Source organism: Syngnathus floridae, chromosome 4 (assembly GCF_059516105.1).
Source record: "Syngnathus floridae isolate MCC-2025c chromosome 4, RoL_Sflo_1.0, whole genome shotgun sequence".
Classification (NCBI taxonomy): Eukaryota; Metazoa; Chordata; class Actinopteri; order Syngnathiformes; family Syngnathidae; genus Syngnathus; species Syngnathus floridae.
Window position 1 is genome coordinate 10,040,352 of NC_142416.1, and position 19,775 is coordinate 10,060,126.

The 19,775-nt window shown below is 41.8% G+C and overlaps 1 protein-coding gene across 5 annotated transcripts; it reads right to left on the reverse strand.

Annotated features, from left to right (window-relative positions):
- Positions 1-727: 727 nt before the first annotated feature.
- Positions 728-18,475, reverse strand: pcdh10a (protocadherin 10a). 5 transcript variants are annotated; one of them, XM_088374421.1, is made up of 5 exons: positions 15,383-18,475; positions 14,228-14,286; positions 13,502-13,608; positions 3,683-3,843; positions 728-2,011 (listed from the first exon to the last, which is right to left on the reverse strand). In XM_088374421.1, the coding sequence occupies exons 1-5, from the start codon at positions 17,927-17,929 to the stop codon at positions 1,958-1,960; spliced, it is 2,928 nt and encodes a 975-aa protein (XP_088230547.1). In that variant the 5' UTR covers positions 17,930-18,475; the 3' UTR covers positions 728-1,957. The 5 variants fall into 5 exon arrangements, with proteins under 5 accessions (XP_088230547.1, XP_088230545.1, XP_088230546.1 ...); XM_088374419.1 differs by having other exon boundaries at positions 3,460-3,843; XM_088374420.1 differs by lacking the exon at positions 728-2,011 and adding an exon at positions 2,038-3,592.
- Positions 18,476-19,775: the final 1,300 nt, after the last annotated feature.

Genomic DNA, 19,775 nt, shown 5'->3' on the forward strand with positions numbered 1-19,775 from the left:
TTTGACGGAATGTTTCTGGATGAGATGCTAATCCAAAACCCAAAGGCCATTCATTCATGCAGGAAACCACCGGATCAGTCACATGCGGCAGTCACATGCATCTCTGCTTCTTAAAAAAGGAAATCTCGTGATGGACACAAACAGATCATCTCTGTTTGCAGCCAGCCAATTGACAGAAGCCTCCACCCCTTCCGATGACCCCGAATTCAAGAGTTCTTTCTCCTCTTGTGAACATCTGCAAGGCCATGAGAGAATCACATTGACGTGAAAGAATGATGGCATTGGAATGTGAGGGTGGAAGAGTTGTCTCCAGTGATTTTTGGAAGATGGGCGTCAGCGGAGAGTGACGGGCACCATAACCTTTTTTTTTAGGTCATAGGAAAGTAAAGCAAAACCACAGTGATTACATCTTTAAAGTCCACATAATTCGTCAGGCATAACTCAGTGTCTTATGAAAATTCAAGTACTAAAAATAACAGCGAAATGTGTTCTGTGATAAGACCGAGAGAAGAGCAGGTTTCCCAGTGAACTTCTGGTAAATTATTCCCGACAAAACACAGATTAGAAGATTTCAATGACACAGTTTATTTATTACTTGACCTGTATGTGTGTGTGTGTGTGTGTGTGTGTGTGTGTGCGCGAGTGTGTGTGTAATTGTAAGCATATGATTGTAAAATCTTTGAAATATAGCTCAGTTGTAATACCCCCCCCCCCCCCCCCCCCCCTTCCTGTACATGAGCATATACTGAGATAAAAATACACAGGCGACCAAGATCTCGGTAACATGGTGAATATAACAATCAAATAAAAAAGTCAACCGATCCTTTGTTGACCTGAACGGGGTTTGCTTTTTTTTTTTTTGTAAAAGCATTCCTCATTTTCAGTCAGAACGACTTGCACTTGAAATTCTCGATTGAATGAAGTGTACAAACCAATGGTTACACAGTTTTCAGGAAAACAAATATTTTTGTTTGTATATAGTTGTTAATATATATAGTTGTATATGTATAGATTTATATTAATTTAAACGCTTTTTAAAAGAGCACAGTAAACACTTTTTCACACATGATAAAAACCACCGGATGTGTCTGATTGTTTATGTATAGGCCAAGGGCATTAAAAGAATCACATCCTGGTAATTCATCACTTCACTTCCATTGATCATCACTAGTTCAGAAGTTCACACATTCTCATAATACGTGACCTTTCAGCTCCATTTCTGTAGTAGAAAGTCATTCAGAAAAAGACTGAACCTCTACATTGCTGAATGCATCTATATGTTGTAATATGTATGCATCTATATTTCTTCACACTTGAACCACACAGAAAGAACCGAACTGAAAACGTTATATAAAGACAGTCGGTCAAAAAACAGAAACACTAAAATTGTAGTCAGTTCTCTGTGTCCTTTTTTTTTTCTGTGCCATCAATACCTGAATAGCACCTGCTGGCCCTCACTTTTTTTTTTTATACCCACATAGTCTTTGTACAGTTGGCTCACTAGTGACCATAGAAATAGCTAAAGGGCTCCACGTGACATTGGTCCAAGTTGATTCCGCTTCATGTTTGTAAACAGGCACACACAACTCTTCGGAGTCAAAACCACATCTGGGAGTGAGCAGGTCCTTCATGGTCTGTCGTAGTCCTGTTTCACTACTTCGCTTCTCTTTGCTGATAACTTTGAAATCTTCACAACGTCAAGAAAGTTTCAAGCCCAGATCTCAGTCCGGCTGAGAGAAATAAGGCCTTGGAATGCTAGTCAAATACTGGAAGGTTGACAGCTCCTCAGAATTGAATACTCCTTGCCTCTTTTGGGAATCAAAGCCCAGGCTTTGTTATAGTTTGCCACTCGAAAAAATGGTATTCATCCAGAGTTGTTGTTGTTGTTGTCCAGCTTTCTGTTTATTTAGTCAGTTTGAAGTCTCTATCATCAATGTTGGTGGTATGTTACTGAACTTCACGCTGTCTCTGACAGGTCCACATGGAATGAGCTAGCAAATCCTCTTGCGGGCTGTAAGACAGAGAAGAGTCATTAAGACAAATGACACTATTTCCCATGTGGCTTTTTGGTAACGGCTCCAAATACAGCTGATTGAAGGATACATGCCACAAAGGACATTCTGTGAAGTTATTTATACGCCACAGTGCCTAATACTAAAACCTATTAAAACAATGGTGAAGATAAACATTTAAACATCTCTGCCTGTATTATGTAAAAAAATATATAGACTGCAAAATTTGTTTTTGTAAGCATAATAAATGTATTACATGTTATTTACTAATAAAAAAAATATTAGCGTCACCACGACCAAAATAGATGTAATTTTAGCATAGCAGCAACATTTGGATATGTTTTTAGACCCCTTCTGAGCAACACAACCTCTGCTGTGCCACAATGAACCCCGTTTATTTGAAAAGACCAAAATCACAAATCCAATGTTTATGAAATATATTGCATATTTATCATTACTCTGTGATGCAGAACAGGAGAGACATTGTTTGGCACAGTTTACTAGGTCAAAAACAATCCTTTACCTGAGAGACAGCCCCGAGTCAGCATGCAGTTTCATGGCGGATGATGGTGTGCATGCTAGTGACTTGATTGGAAATGACCTCTCTACTGAGTGTGTATATCGAATCCATTCTCTACTCTTAGAGGTAATAGATTATTCATGCTATGTGGGAGCTCGGAAATGATTTGTTATCGTCTCCTAATGAATGCTATGGAACTCTTTGGAGCTGGAAATTCCCTTTCATGTTCCAACTGATATCAATATGATGCGGCTCAACTTTCCTTACTGAATGTTTTTGTGTGTTGTTTGTCAGCTTTGCTTGCTACACAAGGGACACATTTTTTTCCAGAATAAAGTAGAATGATGATTTTTTCCTTGTGGATTCCGAGTCACGTGTCAAGAGTGGATTCATCCAAGTTTTAAACAAAGACAGCACTCAGACAAATGTGTGAGGCGATGTAACATAAAAACATGGGGTGAGCTTGATGTAGATGACCTTGATTCATATGACCATCAGATAGTATAAAAGAATAAATTGGCAAAGGATTTTACAGGTAATATTATAGAGGGTGGGAGTGAGACAAACGGGCCAGAGCAGAATCATGAGTCCAATTTTTCTTTTTCTTTTTTTATTAGTATTTTTTATGTCACATAATTACAGACAACATTTAAATTAGTGGGGAAGTCTATGTCGTGAATTTTGGGGAATAGGAGGGTAAGCATTAATGGATTGCATTTGACATTTGACAAAAAAATATTAATTACAAGAGAACATTATAATTATAACACACTAAACTTGCACTTTTAAGCTCCTTAAAAACAGGAGAATTCAAGTTTATTGTCCAGATCAGGAATAAATGGCATATTCAGCACCCCCTCCTTTAGTATCTGTGCTGAACCAGACCAAAGTCAAAGGGTCCTAAGGATTTTTCATACTGATACTCACAGAAAAAAGTGGATTTGTACGGGAGGGTCCCCCTATCATACTCTTTCCTCTCTAGCGTGCTGGAGCTGTACTGCGGCTGTTGCGGATGGAGGTGATGGTGAAGGCTGTTGTGTGACTGTGACCTTTGACCATCCTTGCCAAAGGTGAAGAATGACTTATTGCTGGACGAAGCGGTGGACGATGTCAAGGCGACTTGGTCGGAGAGGTTGACAGAGGAGGGTACCTCAGTGTCTGGCAGTGTGGCGTCCATTCCGGGGACATGGAGGTTGCTGCGATAGTCTGGCCCCTGGCGTCCATCGGATGGGACGAAAGATGGCATCCAGCAGCGGTCGGAGTGGCCCAGGGCTTTGCACTCTTCTGTGCAGTTGGAGAACAGATCAGCACCTGCAGTCAGGTCAGTGAAAATACAAAGAGGACATTGTAAGCACAATGGGAATGAAGTAGAAAAAGGCAGTAATAGAGGACACCAAATAATACTGACAGCAAGTAAGGAAAAAAACTGTTCAAAATAGATGAGAGAGAGAAGCGGCAAATTTGTGGAAGAGGACAAGCAAGATGGGGGGAAAAGACCAGGGGTTGGGGAGGAGACACGGATTATGAATCATTTATCTAACAAGAACAAAAAAAGTGTGTGAAAACTATTCATCAGAGAGACAAAGCCAACACCGATTAAACAAATAGTTTGTTTTCCTCTAAACCTCATTCATTCTGTCTGAAATGTGCAATCAAAGTGAGGCAGCATTTTAAAAAGCATCTCCCCAAGTACCGTCGTCTTAAAACACCATCACACATAAACAAAAACTACAATTATCCCCAAGAAATGTGACACGCAAAGCAACCAAGTATTCACTTGATGGACAAATTACCCGTGCCAGTCATGCCTATACTACGAGACAGTCTGTAATTCACATTAGGTTACAGCCAAAAACAAAATAGCTCCTCTAAAAAGATTATATTAACATGGGGAATGATATAATAGAAGAGGGGGCATGAAAGGGATCCACGTTATGTTAATTATACTCTCTTAGAGAGAATAAAGAGAGGAGGGTGGTAGGATAAGTGTATGAGCGAGATTATAAATGGGGAGAAAAAAGAGAAAAAAAGAAACATGAACAGAGTCATCATAATAATTACACCCTGCAGCCAATTTTCTCCTGTGCAGATTGGTTGGTGTTTCCCCTGTAGCTGCTAAAATGTGAGAAAGCAATGGAATGGTGTGATCAAAGAATGAGACGGGAGGTTGAGGGCTTACATCAGGGAGAAGGAAGGCAAAGCGATAGAATGAGAATCAGAAAAAGGGACAATTTGCGACCCCTCCACTCTCCGACCCCCTCAGGACCAAAATGGCTTGCCGTCAAAGAGCCTGCAGTTGCAGAAATGCACCCTTGTGAACAATGTGACTGCTGACATCGAGTAGATACTATTGTTATCGGCCGAGCAAGTGTAACTAACACTTTGACCAGTGAATGCATGAAAATAAAATGTTTTCATAATAACTTAAACAAAATCATGCAGAGTAATCCAAATATACAGACGGGAACACATATTTAGACACTGAAAACTACGTATAGTTTTCAGTGTGTACACTGAGTAAATGGGTAACTTTCCCTGTTTTTGTTTTCCTATTTAACTTTTCTCTTGCTTGCAGATAAAACTGACTCTCAAAATATCTGCCCATAGTACCGTGAATTATATTTATCCACTATGAACGAAGAAAGCGCTAAGAAAGTGGGACATGTCATAAATGCACCTCGTCAAATGTTCTATTTCACTTATGTTTACTTTGACAGGATAATAAATCTCTATTTACTACTATTACTATTTGATCTCCCTTAAACAGGTCACACTGCGAGAAATAAAAAAGAACGGGTAGGAAAACCGCTGTATTGTTATTATTGCGTATAGAAGTTGGAGCATTCCAGAATAGTGTTGTGCTTGAGCCCAATCCTCTGTCACTATCTGTCTGCCCATTGCCATGTGTGATGTTATGTGCGAATTGTCGTAAAAATTAGTTTTGTTTGTTTTTATCTGACTATAACTTGATAACGTTTTAGTTAATGCTCCATTATTTTATTCTTTACATTTCAAATATATTCTTTCAGTTATTGTGCTATCTAGAATTAGGGATAAATAAACTATAGTGTGATTCAACTAAAAAAAAATTACAAAAGACACAGGCCAGTCATTTCTTCTGAATGATGATTAACTAAAGTTGGGTGAACACATTGATAATGGGACCAAATCTGAGCAATTTCCGATCAGCAAAGACACAAATGTCGGATGTTAAGAATATTTTTCAGGGCTGAAAGCCTTAAGAAATAGAGAAACAATCATTTCTATTGAGCATTTGTCTCATGAGTTTCCGTGTCATTCACAACAATCAAAATGACAAGAAAAAAGGTTCCAAGTGCATTACATGAATAGATGGAAATTTCCAGATACTATAGTTCAAATCCAAACATTTTCTTCCCCTTCCAAGTAATTCCCCTTCAATGAAAAAAAAATAAAATAAAAACTTCACAGCAATCTCTGCCAAGCCTTCATGCATTCCTGGAAGAATTCTTCCGGGATCTTCTGCCTGGACTTATGTGTGTATTGACAAACAATTCTGCTAACTTGCCAAAACGAGAAGCGAAACCACTGGCGCGCATCTTGGGTTGCCACTCGCTAAGCTCGCCTGACTTGAGTACAATTTTTTTTCTGCGTTGTTTTTAATGTTATTTTCTTTCTCTATAGTAAAAATATCACAGTATGAGGCGTATAGTTGTACCAATATGTCTGGGAGAAGTGTTACATTCCCATTTGTTTGGTAAGATTCTGATTAAAATGTTCACTTGTAAGGTAGGAGTTTGAAATATAGCTTTTAGGACACCAGCCCTGGAACCTTTCTGACACCACTTGCACTTAACACATAGGCCTACTGTAAGTGAACTGTTGGACAAGCTTCTTTTATTCTATCTGTTCTTTCTTGTATTTTCTGACAGTCTTGATGCCCTGCTACCGCTCACTATGACATGCATTTGGTTAACATGAATGTTGGACTCAATGGTTGTCTGTCATATACGGCACTGTGATCTTGTTCAAATGTCAGTTTTGATAAGCTTCATCCCACCATGAACAGGAAAAGGAATTTAAAATAAACAATTACTGAATAGGACAACAATGTTTTGTGTTCTCAATATTTTCATATGACAAAGATTAAATTTAAATTTGACATGTTTTTTTTTTAATTGAAAATGAAATGTACTCATCTTGCAATCATCTGTCTCTAATTCCAAAGATAAATGTCATCTATGATCATGATCATCTGGTCAAAGCTGAGATGTTTGTGTGCACTGTGTGTTGGTAATAATGCTGCTACTGTACTTCAGGACACATGGGAGCAAGGCAGGCCATGCGACCGCAGTGACCATGAAGTCAGATGAGACACAAGGCTCCCAGACAATCAACAGCGCGGGCCAAACAAAAGCGGGAGTCACAGATTTCCAGGGCAGCAAAGCTGCAGCAGCCATAAGGAACAGAGAAAAAGAGTGCAGAAAACACAGATGGAGAGCGCAATGGCCAAAAACAGACAGGGGGACACTGCAGATGGAACAGGAAGTGTGCTTAAATACATACAGAATTGGAAATCTTATATACAAGTAAATACAATTTGATTAGTTTGCTGTTATTCAATTATTTGCTTAAACATATTTAAATGGAACTGTTTTATATTAATATGTATGGTTGACCTTTTAATCTCAATTAGAAAAATGACTGGGGATGAAAATTAACAGGAACATGATTTTCATCACTTCAATATTACCCAATTAATTATTATTTTATTATTATTATTTGCTAACCCTGCTGCAAAACATCTATGCAGAGGCAACTCTATCAACGCCTAGCCTTTAGCCTTTTAATGATTTGTTGACATTTGCGTGTGTTGAACTAGAGCATCCTAATCTTCTGTGGGCAGATAAGTGCTTGACAGTAACAATGCACATTCATCTTAAAATATATCCGTTTTAATCAAATCAAAGCCACCAAAGAGGTATTTTATTCTGGAGAAAAAGAGTAAACATAGTGTGCAAAGACTCTGCAACCTGAGAGGGGCCGTTGTCTGCCAGCTTTCTCTTAACAAACAGGGACATCAACACATATGTTTGCAAACACATGGCCTTAAAAGTACTCTTATGCCAAGTTATGTAAATGCTTGGAAGCAGAGAGGCAGACAGGCCATGTGCACATGACACCCAGTGGCTGTTGATCCTCATGAAGCACCTTCACTTCCTCGGGCAGGAAGCAAACAACAACCAAAACAGTGAGTGGCAATGACAGTCCCTGCCAACAGCGCTCTCCCTCATCATGACCTCATCCGGCAGGCAAACACACACACACACTCACACGAACGCACACACGCATACAAAGTTGAGCACATGCACATGGGGTAAACAATGCTACACAATGCAAAGACAATCTACTTTCTAATAAGCCATCAGCACATTTCCCCCCGACTATTTTGTTTTTCATTACATCGTGGCGCGTTTCGGAAATCCCATGTTGGAGTGATTTGACTAATTGTACTGCCTGACATACGATCAGCAAGTAGGAGCTGAAGGAAATGAGGGAAAACAAATCCTGAGGGAAAAAAAAAATGAGCCACATGTTTGAATGCACTGTGTGGGTACCCAGATTAGACAAACTCAACCCCCCCTTTCCGCCCATCCCTGTCCTGCATTCGCCCATCTTCTCCTGACTTTCTCTCTCAAGCTGTCTTCTTTGGTGTCACTTTTTCCACTAAAAAAAATCTCTACTGCTGGTTGATGTTGTCTTCTAGCAAGACTATATATATAATTTTATACTTTATACTTTCTTCTTTGTTCCAGAGAGAATACAGACATGGCAATATTTGGACAGCAGCTCAAGACGGCAGGGGAATAGCAAAGCTTTGTGGCATGAGCTGCCCAGTGATGAGTAAACCAGAGACCTCCCGGGGCAGAAACAGAGCAAGATGGCTGCCACTCTACCCAGCAATGACAGAGAGAGAAATTGTTGGGAGCCTCGGAGAGGCAGCTACTAAATGTTTTGATGGAGAGCCGAGATGGCCACTTGCCCATATGCTGCCTGGTTGATTAATATCCCACCTTACTGTACAGGCTCTGGGTGACTACTGGTTATTGATCTCTGCTTTGTATGTTGTTTGGATGCAACGAGATGTGCTGGATACTTTTAATGAAACCGATACAACATTCACAACTGTCACACCTCCAGTTGTTGCAAAATACAAATGAGCTCTTTAATTGACTATTTCTTTAATGATAATGCATCCATTTTATAGCCTTTCCTTAGTAGGGTCAGGGTTAGCTAAAGCCTACTCCGTTAAATATCGTGCAAAAAATACCATTATATAATAATGCTACTGTAAATACTATTACATCATAATATTTTGCCCTATATTCCCTATGTGAGTTATTGTCTTGGATGTGAGCAAAGGTGGTTGCTAAACCCAGCTCGCTAAATGCCTTTGACAGATCACTGACAAGGAAACATGATGCCAGCTACTAATTCATAATCATCAATCTCATACACTCTTGCCACAGTGATTTAATTGGCTCATTTGTCATGGCGTTCGTTCTCACGAAAATGTCATCATGACGATAATTTTTGTTCTCTCTACCGTCTCAGCATTTGTGTGCGAGATGCCTTTTTTTTTGCTCCTTCACTCAATTTCCTATTAGGGCGAGACAAGGGAAATAATGCAGCGAGAAGACAGTACCGTATTTGAATAAAACAACCTGAATGAAGGTGTGGGCAAGATAAGGGTGTGGCAGTCAATCACTTGGGCTGCCGATCTTGACACAGCAGTGTTTCACTGCAGACACACTGCTTTCAGGAAAGCTATTTGCACACTTTTAAAAGCATCTGGAGATAACCTCAGAGGCACAATCCCTTTGATTTAAAAGAACATCGGGAGCCTTATTTTCTAAAGTGTCAAATGGGTGGCTTGTGTGGTTAGCAAATGCAGGTGTGGGTGACAATTTGCCAACTGCAGATAGTTTTCACTTTATTTTAAATATTCAGAGGCATACCAAAAGGGACATTGTGATGTGCGGTCCTGTGAGGACAACCTGCCTCTAAACCCCCTTTGATAATTGCTATGCAAAGGCTTCAGAAATGAATTACTGCTCAGCCAAGTGTTGCGGAGATCCAACGTGTAGGGGAAACAGAATGAAGGATGAGACTTTGCCGCACACATGCGTCACACAGTTCTTTGGATGTGTACACACTGGCAAATTTGCTTAAGCAGACAAATTCTGGAGAAATACACAAAACTGATATGAGGTCTATGCTGATTTTAGCTCAGGGTTATTCAGTGCATTCTCTTCTAGGAAATATGCACTCAGCACAAATGCATGTTAGCCAACACACCCTGCCCACAGTGAACCAGGAGACATAATTGTGTACGGAACTGGTGTTTACTAATTAAAAAAGACACATCCAGCACTTTAGATGAAAAGATCCATATGAGGTCAAGAAGCAATCTGCAGTGGAGCACAACATATTTGTGGTTCAGCACTATTCGCACATTGTTTTTTAACCCAAAGTCACAATGCAGGGGGCTTGCCTGTTTGATACACACTTGTCTGCTAGCACTAAACAAGGCCATCGGTGGAATCCGTAAGAAAAGCTCAGCAGAACATCTCTAAATCTATGGACAGCTGCCATTTCACGTTGTTCTACTGTGGACCCAGCACTTTTGGGTCAGTAAAGTGCTAACTGCTCCATCAGCCCAACAGGCTACGAAGCAGCATACTTATGGGCTGCTATATCGATATCTAAAGGCTGCCTCGGGAGCTCTGGCACCTTTAATATGACTGCTGGGCTTTGCTGTGTTGCACCACTCCAATAATTCATCACTATAATATCATCATCAACAACAAAATTGTTGACATATGCGTGCTTAGCTGTACAGTAATTTTTGAAAATGTTATTAATGATATTTAAATGTTTTGGCAGAACAGCTTGTGGTATATTCATGATTTGAACTATAAATATAGGCAACTATAATCACTTTTAGAGGAACATTAATCATTTGCGGTCTGTTCGATCTTTATCCCGGGGAATAGCAAAGGTCTACTGTATACACTGGGCAGAGTGCCAAATATGCTATGACTACAAAGTAAATATATTTCCCTAATACTACTGCTAATACTGACATATCTGTTAAGAGACCACAAAAGCTCACATAAAATCAGATTACATTCTGCGCCATATAATATTATCTCTACATAGAAACACAACTGCAATAATAGTTGGACAGCTTAACGATTCCTAATTTATGTTCTTATCATTTTGGTTCAATTTGTTTCAACTTTCAGTTAGTTAGACTTTACAGATGTTTATGACAAAATTATTACAGAATGACGCTCCCTCAAATAATGGCAACTTTTTCTTGGGCTTGTTTCACAGCCGATGTCTGTCCGAAATCCAAACTAACTAGTACTTTTTTGACGGAAGAAATGTAAATGTGTACTGCAGTATTAGAAAAAAACAACAATACGACACCATACAACTATAACTACTGTATGAGAAACATAAAAAAATAATAAATGAAATGCCAAAAAATAAAAACCTTATATTACATTGGCATACTTGTCCACAAACATAAACAGGCTTTGACATTTTGAATGCTTCCATATTGAAAAATACCACTAATGTTCTACCACCTTCCGTAGAGTGATCATCCGTTCATTTAAAAATCAAACACAAGGGAAAATGTGTTGATGCATGTTATAAAATACAAACACTACATTATGTTCTCAGACCAGCGCCAAACCGGACCTGAGTGTACTTGTGATTAGTTATTTTAAGTTTGGCTCTCTCTTACTTACCATGTACCATCTACGCCAAATAAATGGTAAAACCATCTTCCCTATGAGCATTGAACCAAGACTAAGATGTCTTAAAAGATTGTCAATGCTCTGTCATCCTTTTTCTAAAGTTCTTTCTTCTGCTCTGTTGAGTAGAATTGCTGACAGTTAGATAAAGAGTCAGATATTTAAATTGCAACCGCTGCCTGTCTGATTTACACAGTGTGACCTTCCTTAAGTGCTTGAAAAGCAAGAGCAGAGAGCTATGCTATCAGTTGCATGTAGATGTCTCTGTGTTTTGCCTCAGGTGGTAAATAATGTCAAACGCCACAGAGCCTGATGAGTACCGTTCACGGTCCTACACCACACATCCAAAGAAGTCTAGTTTATATTCCCAGCACTGATACGATATTTGGCAGACTCAGGTCTAGACGGGGACCTTATATGAGCTGTGTGGAGCGAATCCTCAAAGGAAAAGGGCAATTCAATATGAAATGTGATTTCGATTGCTCCTCTTTTTGTCTGACTCCACTTGGATCAATAAACAGGTACAAATGTGATTGAATGTTTGCATAAACACGATGACTGCTATGGTAAACTATTTACAAAAAGGACTCTTTAACACTGGAAACCAAAGAGAAAAGGGTACAGCTGTAAATCAATTGCATAGCAAGGTTTATTTTATAAATAATAGTCAGCGTGTGTATTTTAAATAGTACAACTGTTTCTTACTATCATATTAAGAGGTACAGTTGTGTACCTTTTGGGATACAATTATTATTTATATCCCAAGATATTTTAAAAGGGTATTACTATCAGACATTTTTAGAATCGATTATTTAATTGATTATTTGATCAATTAATTGAATAACTGGATTCCATTTTGTTTGCGTTAAAGTGTATAAATTATTTGCTTTGCCAATTACTGCTTATTAACCAATTATTTTTGGTACGAGTGATTAAAAACTACAAAAATGATTTATGTAAATTGTTTTCCAAAGTAAAAGTGGATGTTTGTAAATGTCTTATTTCGAACAACAGTTAAATCAGTTCGCTTTCATCAAGGGCTGGAGAAATCAGAGAATTATTACTTTTGAGAGTCTGAGAGCTTACGTTTTCAACAATCCTTAGTAAAAAAAAAAAAAAAAAGCCTCGAAACGATTACTTAAATATTAAAATGAGGAGATTCATTTGACAATAGATTTGTTTTCCATTTATCGATAAATTTTCAGGCCACAAATATTTAGTATTATTTCTCATATGGATAATACAGGTCCATTGTTGGCCCTGAAGAAGGTGTAACAGTAGGAGCTTTAGGTCATCTATAAGAATTTAAGCTATGAAGCTAGAAGGTCAAATAGGAGGTCCTGCTGTGGACATACGTTTAAGAAAAAAAAACAAGACAGTATCACACTTTGCTGGAAAGATGCTGGTCTCTTTCCAAGATACTGTTGAGTTGCCCTTGAACACGCCACACACACACACACACACACACACGCGCACACACACACACACACACACACACACGCTTGATAGGTGTTACACTCGGACCTGCTTGTGTGTGATATGGTTCTATGAGTCGTGTGCACCACAAAATATACAGCAGCATGTGAGATTGAAATCCGATTATAATGCAATCATAAATTATTCATCCCCAAAAAACTATTAATTTTACATTCAAACATGACCCCCCCCCTCATTTTTATTGTTTTACAATTCAGTACTTTAGAATACTGAGGGCCAGATATAGACTGTAACCCTATTTCTTACACTGTCGATTGGCCGACTGGTATAAAAATGAGAAATGCAACAATTCATACAGCTGATTGAAATGCATCTCATTATGTCACTTAAGCTTCAGTGCCTTTCTCTTTCACTTGAGTGAATTTATTGATTAGTGCCACAAAAGAACTGCAGGCCTCACACTTCCTCCATGTGAGTTGCTGTCGCTTCAGTGCCACTCAGCGGAATAGCAGTGAGAAGATGAGGTGAATAAGGAAAGCAAAGAAAAGTTTTGCTAAGCAATCTTTTCACCTGAATGCAATCAATTCCTATTTTGGTTTATGTCATGGAAGCCAGCTAACGTCGCATGGCCATCCCAGTCTTTCACTGTATTCCCAATTCACCACATCCCATGGACAAACCGGTTATTATGAAAGACATATATGATGATGTTTAGAAAAACTCACCGGCAGAATGACCCCGGTTTGTGGCATCATGGTCACTGTCACCTTGTTCGCTATCACCATGACCACTGTCTTTGGAGCTCACAATGTCTGCTTCTTGAAATGCCGAACTGGGGGAGAGAGGCATGATACAGCTAGTCACAGAGGTGCAGGAGAACAAAACTAATTCGTGGGTAGAGATGGAGGTCAAGCTACAATACTGGAGGGGGGATTAAATGAAATGCCAGGCAAGTGCAAGCAACCGAGAGCGAGCAAGAGAGAGAGAAGAGAATCAGAACCCCTAACGCATAACTGCATTAATACCGTCACGGCGGCCATCACGATTCTAAATTGGATGTTACACATGGCATGTAATGAAATCCAGTCTTAGAGCTTTAATAGGCAGCGCTCTGCCAGTTATGGGACTGGTGCCAAATTGAAGAGCTACATTACGGACACATTGGGAACCATGTAGCCTCTCAGAGCCACAATTAATGATGCAGAATCCACAAGACTGATACTGATGGGTGTAATATTCAGTTTTATAGATCTGTGAATAGACACTGGTTCCCTTTGGCCAACTAGATGTTAGCGGTCCTTAGGTAGTGAATGGCTAGGTGGTTTGCCTTACTCAGCACATTGCTACAATCGGGATGTGTGTGCGTGCGTGTGTATTGGGGGTTGTATGTGTGGGTGCACATGCTTAGTATATCTGTGTGCAAGAGAAACAGACTACGTCCTTCACACTACCTGTTAACACGTCTTGGTCTGTCCACCAGGTAGCTGAGTTCCGCACGTTGGTGTTTATTCTACAAAACCCATAAAAACAAAGCATGTCATTTCAACTAAAAATAGACACGGGTGATCACATCCATTAGAGAAACACAACTGCACATATTAGCGTAGCTTGTTACAAACTATTTATGCGGTGGCATAGGCAGTACGAATGTTGAATGCATCCACTTGCACGCACGCATCCACTTAATGACTGGGTGAGAAGAGAGCAGTGGAGAGTGGGTTAGGAGGCAATTGAATGTGTAAATGATTGAGCCAGCCTACGCTGGGACTGAACAACCTTTGTTCACGCTGCTGCCATGCTGGGTCGTGCAGAGAATACTTAAAGCCCAGCTAAGGCAAGACTGTGACTGGCTGTCTGGCAAAACTCCAGCCACAATGCAATCAACAAAAAAGCTTCAAGTCCTCAAAGCTCTCCGGTGCAAAACGCACAGGCTGAGCACAAAATGGGGCCACCAACTCACTTATCTCTTTTCGTCTAATGTTTGCCGCCTCAATATTTTTTGGCAGACTGAGTATATGCAGTATATGAATCATTCTTGGGAGAAAAATGGACATAATTAGAAGCATCTATGTCCTCCACATAGCGAGCGTATTACTTGATTCTTTTTTATGCAAAAATTCCAATAAATTAAGTTGCTTAGTAGAGTAATTTCCGTGAATAAAATTGACTGAAGATGATTTCTATTACGTTAATTTCAAACGGCCTTGAAGTTAGAATACACAGTATTAGCATTACGGGCCTCTCTGTGCACTTTAAGGCAAATTAAATCATAACAAATCAAAGCAATAATTTAAATAAGATATACTTAAAGATACACAGAGTCAGAGTGACAGGAACTCACGAGTTCTTGTCTGCTTTAGCTGACACGAGTGAATAAAAACTAAAGGGCCACGGGAGATTTAACAATTGACATGTCCAATCACCATTAGGTATGACAATGATTAAAGGCCACAGAGCAAAACAATCAGTCAATAGAATTTTCATCTTTTGAGGGGCTTTGCTTTGACGTGATTTCAATAGAAAACATGAAACAAATGGATTTCTGCCTATATATAAAATTTTAATATTGTAGTGCAGCAGATCGGAGGAAAAATATAGATTCTTACCTCACTGGAAAGAATACTGCCGTTGGATATGATGTCTGGTTGTTGGTCGCTGTAACCAGTAACTAAAGCGCCACACGGGTTGGTGTGGTCCGTATCGGTGCTTCGTGAGGGGCTGCATGGTTTCAGGAACATCAGATCAGTTTTGGCCGATTCTGGTGTCAAACACACTTGGTAGCAGTAGGAGTTCTGATTCTGGTGATGATGGGAGCCAAATCCACCTCCGACACTGCCGACTCCCGACTCCTCCACGGGCACCTGCCCCACAGGCCCAACTCCGGATGTCACATTGGTACTCTGAACCAACATGATGTCGGACTTACTCAGCTTCTTCTGCTTGCGGCCTCGAGCGTGCCTGCTGCAACAGGAGCCGCAACACATGCAACAGTCACCAGCTAATAGGCAGGTGTACAGGTTGAGTTTCTTGTCCTTTTGGCAACGCACGGCCAAGACAATCATGGCCAAGAGGAAGATAAAGGACACCGAGCCGAGGGCTATGATGAGAATGAGCGTCAGGTCGAGAGAGGTCTCCTTTGCCTTGGAGGCAGAGCCGCGATCTCCACTGCGACCTTCGACCACACTGTCCACTAATATCACACTCACGCTGGCTGACGATGAGAGGGGGGGCTGCCCATGGTCCCTCACTTCTATTAGCAGGTCATAATGGCCCTGAGAGTCCCGCTTGTGAGAGATCCGGCGGGCGGTCCTGAGCTCCCCCGTCCTCCAGTCCATGCGAAACATGCCCATCTCGTTGCCACGCGAGATGCTGTAGGACAGCCTAGCGTTCTCACCGTCGTCCGCGTCCATGGCCACGACGCGTGTCACAAGGTAGCCAGGCTCAGCAGACCGTGGCAGGGGCTCCTTAGCGGTGCCATTTTTACCAATGGGGGCTACGACAGTTGGGGCGTTATCGTTTTGGTCCACTATGATCACGTTCACAGTGGCATTCGAGAAGAGCTCAGGTGTTCCTGTGTCCTTTGCCTGGACCATGAAGCTGAACTCTTTGAGCTGCTCATAATCGAAAGAACGCAGTGCGTAAAGGTAACCGGTGTCCTGATTTATGGAAACATAAGTGTCCACAGACATGCCCTGTATGTCACACTCCAATATGGAGTAAGTAAGAAGAGCGTTCTGTCCAATATCAGGGTCTAAAGCGCTCACAGCATGAATGAAAGCCCCGGGCACATTATTCTCGGTCACATACACGTCATAAACCACCTGCGTAAAACGGGGCGCGTTGTCATTCTCATCAGAGACGTGCACTTTTATGGACTTGCTGGTGGCAAGAGGGGGCTGCCCCTTATCTTTCGCCACCACCGTGATGGTGTAGGACTCAGTTGTCTCACGGTCCAGCGGGCCGTCCGTCACAATAGTGTAGTAGTTCTTAAAAGACGACTTGAGCTTGAAAGGGACATCTCCCAGGATCTCGCAGCTCATTAAACCGTTCTCGCCCGAGTCTCGATCCGAGACGCTGAAAAGTGCAATCACGGTGCCGGGGGCGTCCTGCTCGCTCACGGACTCGGTCACGGTGCTGAAGCCAATCTCAGGAGTGTTATCGTTCACGTCCACGAGTTTCACGAGCACTTTGCAATGAGCGGGGACAGCATTCGCCCCCAAATCTTTTGCCTGCACGTAAATCTGGTGCGTGTTGCTCTCCTCATAGTCCACCTCACCGGCCACCTCTATTCTGCCCGTTCTCGCATCAATGCTGAATAAGTCTTTAATCCGGGGGGTGTTGTGGTTGCTGAATGAATAAATAATTTCCCCGTTTTGCCCCTCGTCGACGTCGGTGGCGTTGAGCTGAATTACTTGGGTGCTCACGGGGGAATTTTCGCGCAAGTTAACAGAGTAGACGGATTGGTCAAAAGTGGGCGCGTTGTCGTTCGAATCAAGAACTCTAACGACGAGGAGCGCGGTTCCGGTGCGCTGAGGGTTACCTCCGTCTACCGCGGTGAGTACGTAGCGGTGCACAGCTTGCTGCTCCCTGTCCAGAGGCTTCTCCAGCACAAGCTCGGCGAACTTGTTCCCGTCACTTTGAGTCTGCACGTCCAGGTAAAAATTGTTATTATTGGTGATGGCGTATGTGCTGAGAGCATTTGCGCCCACGTCCGGGTCGAAGGCGTTCTCCACTGGGAAGCGCGTCCCGGGGATGGCGCTCTCGGATATTTCCACCGAAATGTCCGTCTCGGGAAACCTGGGTGAATTGTCGTTGATATCCATCACTTCAATCTCGACGCGAAAGAGTTCCAATGGGTTGTCCAAAAACACCTCCAGGTGCAGTAGGCACGGGATGGTCTGCTTGCAGATTTCTTCGCGGTCAATTTTCTCTCTCACCACAAGTGCGCCGTTTTCTAAGTTCATTTCCAGATAGGGTGTCCGTGAATTAGGCACAGTCCGGAAATGGCGAGCGGAAAGTTTGGTAATGTCCAGCCCCAAATCCTCTGCGATATTTCCAACCACGGTGCCGGGCTCCTGCTCCTCTGCCACCGAGTAACGGAGCTGAGAGAGCGCTCCATCCAGGATGGAGACCAGAAAAAGCAATCGAATCATTTCTGCTTTCTCCCTCAAAGTGCACTTCAAGAAAGGAAAAGTTGTTAAAAAAGAAAAAGAAAAAAACTGTTACTCCTTACTTTTTACAAGCAGCGCGCATTCCCAAATTATCTTCCTGCAAAAACGCAGTGAGATTAAAAGCATAACAAATTCCTCTTCTTTGAGTCGGGTCGCATAACATTTAGTCGTTTGAGTGGTGTGAAGCACAGCCATCTGATCCGAGCGCCTCTGTTTTAATCAACTCCGCAACGCGCGGTTGAGTTTTGGCGTCAGGCTGATGCATAGCCAATACTTCCTGCGCGCAGAAACACACTGAGCCCTTCTTCTCAAAAAGTGACCACAAAACAGGAAATTACTGGCTGGTAGATGGGGAGGAGGCGAGAGAGAAAGAGAGAGGGGGAAAAAATGCAATTTCTACATGAAAAGTATGACGAACAGCAGAGCGCTTCCCCCCCCAACCTCGCTGCGTGAATGTAATCAGTGTGTCCGTGCGCTCAAAGCGGATGATGTTCTCAGCTCGGCTTCTGTCAGGCGAGTGTGAGCAGCGGGTTGGTTTTGCGCACTGCTTCTTTCCCCACCAGCCAATGGTGAGCTCAAAGACCGCGCGTAATGCCACCTGATTGGGGCTGTGCGACGCCAGCCAGCGCGCACACTGGAGCCTCTTAACAAAACCAGTTAAGTGCAGTTGCGCCCCTCATCTCGTCTTCCCCTCATCTCCTCCAGGCCAAACCTTGGGTTGGCAATGTAAATCTTCTACACATTTGGCAAATTAAGGAAGTCCAATAATAGAAACGATCGAAACCAAAGGGGCTGCCCAATAAAGCCCATGCAGCTGTCTAGGGAATACGGTTTTGGTACCTGATAAGGCTTGAATTATTCAAAATGATTCGATTTGGCATCAAGATGTAATGTTTCCAGTAACCAGTGGTGCAATTATTTTAGAATGTTTTTGCAGAGCGTGAGTCATATATTATGCTCACAGCTACGGGCCACAACAGAAATATCCAATGCTGGTAAAGCTACCAACTAAACTCCACATGGTGCTTCTTTTCCATTGTCAGGACGGTACTCTGAGCTCGTGTTCAAAGGGTAGATTTTCCATGTTGTTGGGAAGTTGTCACTAAAAGGGTTTCCCATCTAGTACGATCACACATGGGTTGCTTTAATTCAGTTTAATGAAGCATTATGCTTTAGTCCCACCGTGATGCTAATAGCTTGGAGTCTATTAGTTCCCCTATCTTCCATTTCTTATCATTAACTCTTCTCACATGCTGGCCTTGGTTGTATGTGCAGTTGCATCATGCGCTCATTTAATTGACAATGAATATATTAAGTACGCAAATGGGGGGTTTCCGAGGGGCGCATAAATATTTCACGTAGTACTTGTGCGCAGTTTTGAGACAATGATAACAAAGACGATGAATAGGGGTGTAATTGAAATTAATTTGCATAAGTCTCCAAATCCAAGTGTAATAGACGGGGCGCAACAATATCGACCATAATGCAAAGCGACGTGCCCATTGTGGAGTGGATTAAACAGCGATTCTGCAACTAGCCACGCAAGTCACAAGAAACAAAGAGCAGACGTTGGATAAATTTTCACCCATGTCTGAGCCAGAGCTGTGTGACTGAATCGAACTGACATTAAAGTGGTCTCTCTCTCTCTCTCTCTCTCTCTCTCTCTCTCTCTCTCTCTCTCTCTCTCTCTCTCTCTCTCTCTCTCTCTCTCTCTCTCTCACTCTCTCCCCCCTTCCCTCCGCCTGTAACAAGCTATTTTAGAGGCCAACGACGCCCCCTGGTGTCTGCTTCCCCCCCATCCATTTTCAACCACTTATTCATCAAGTTC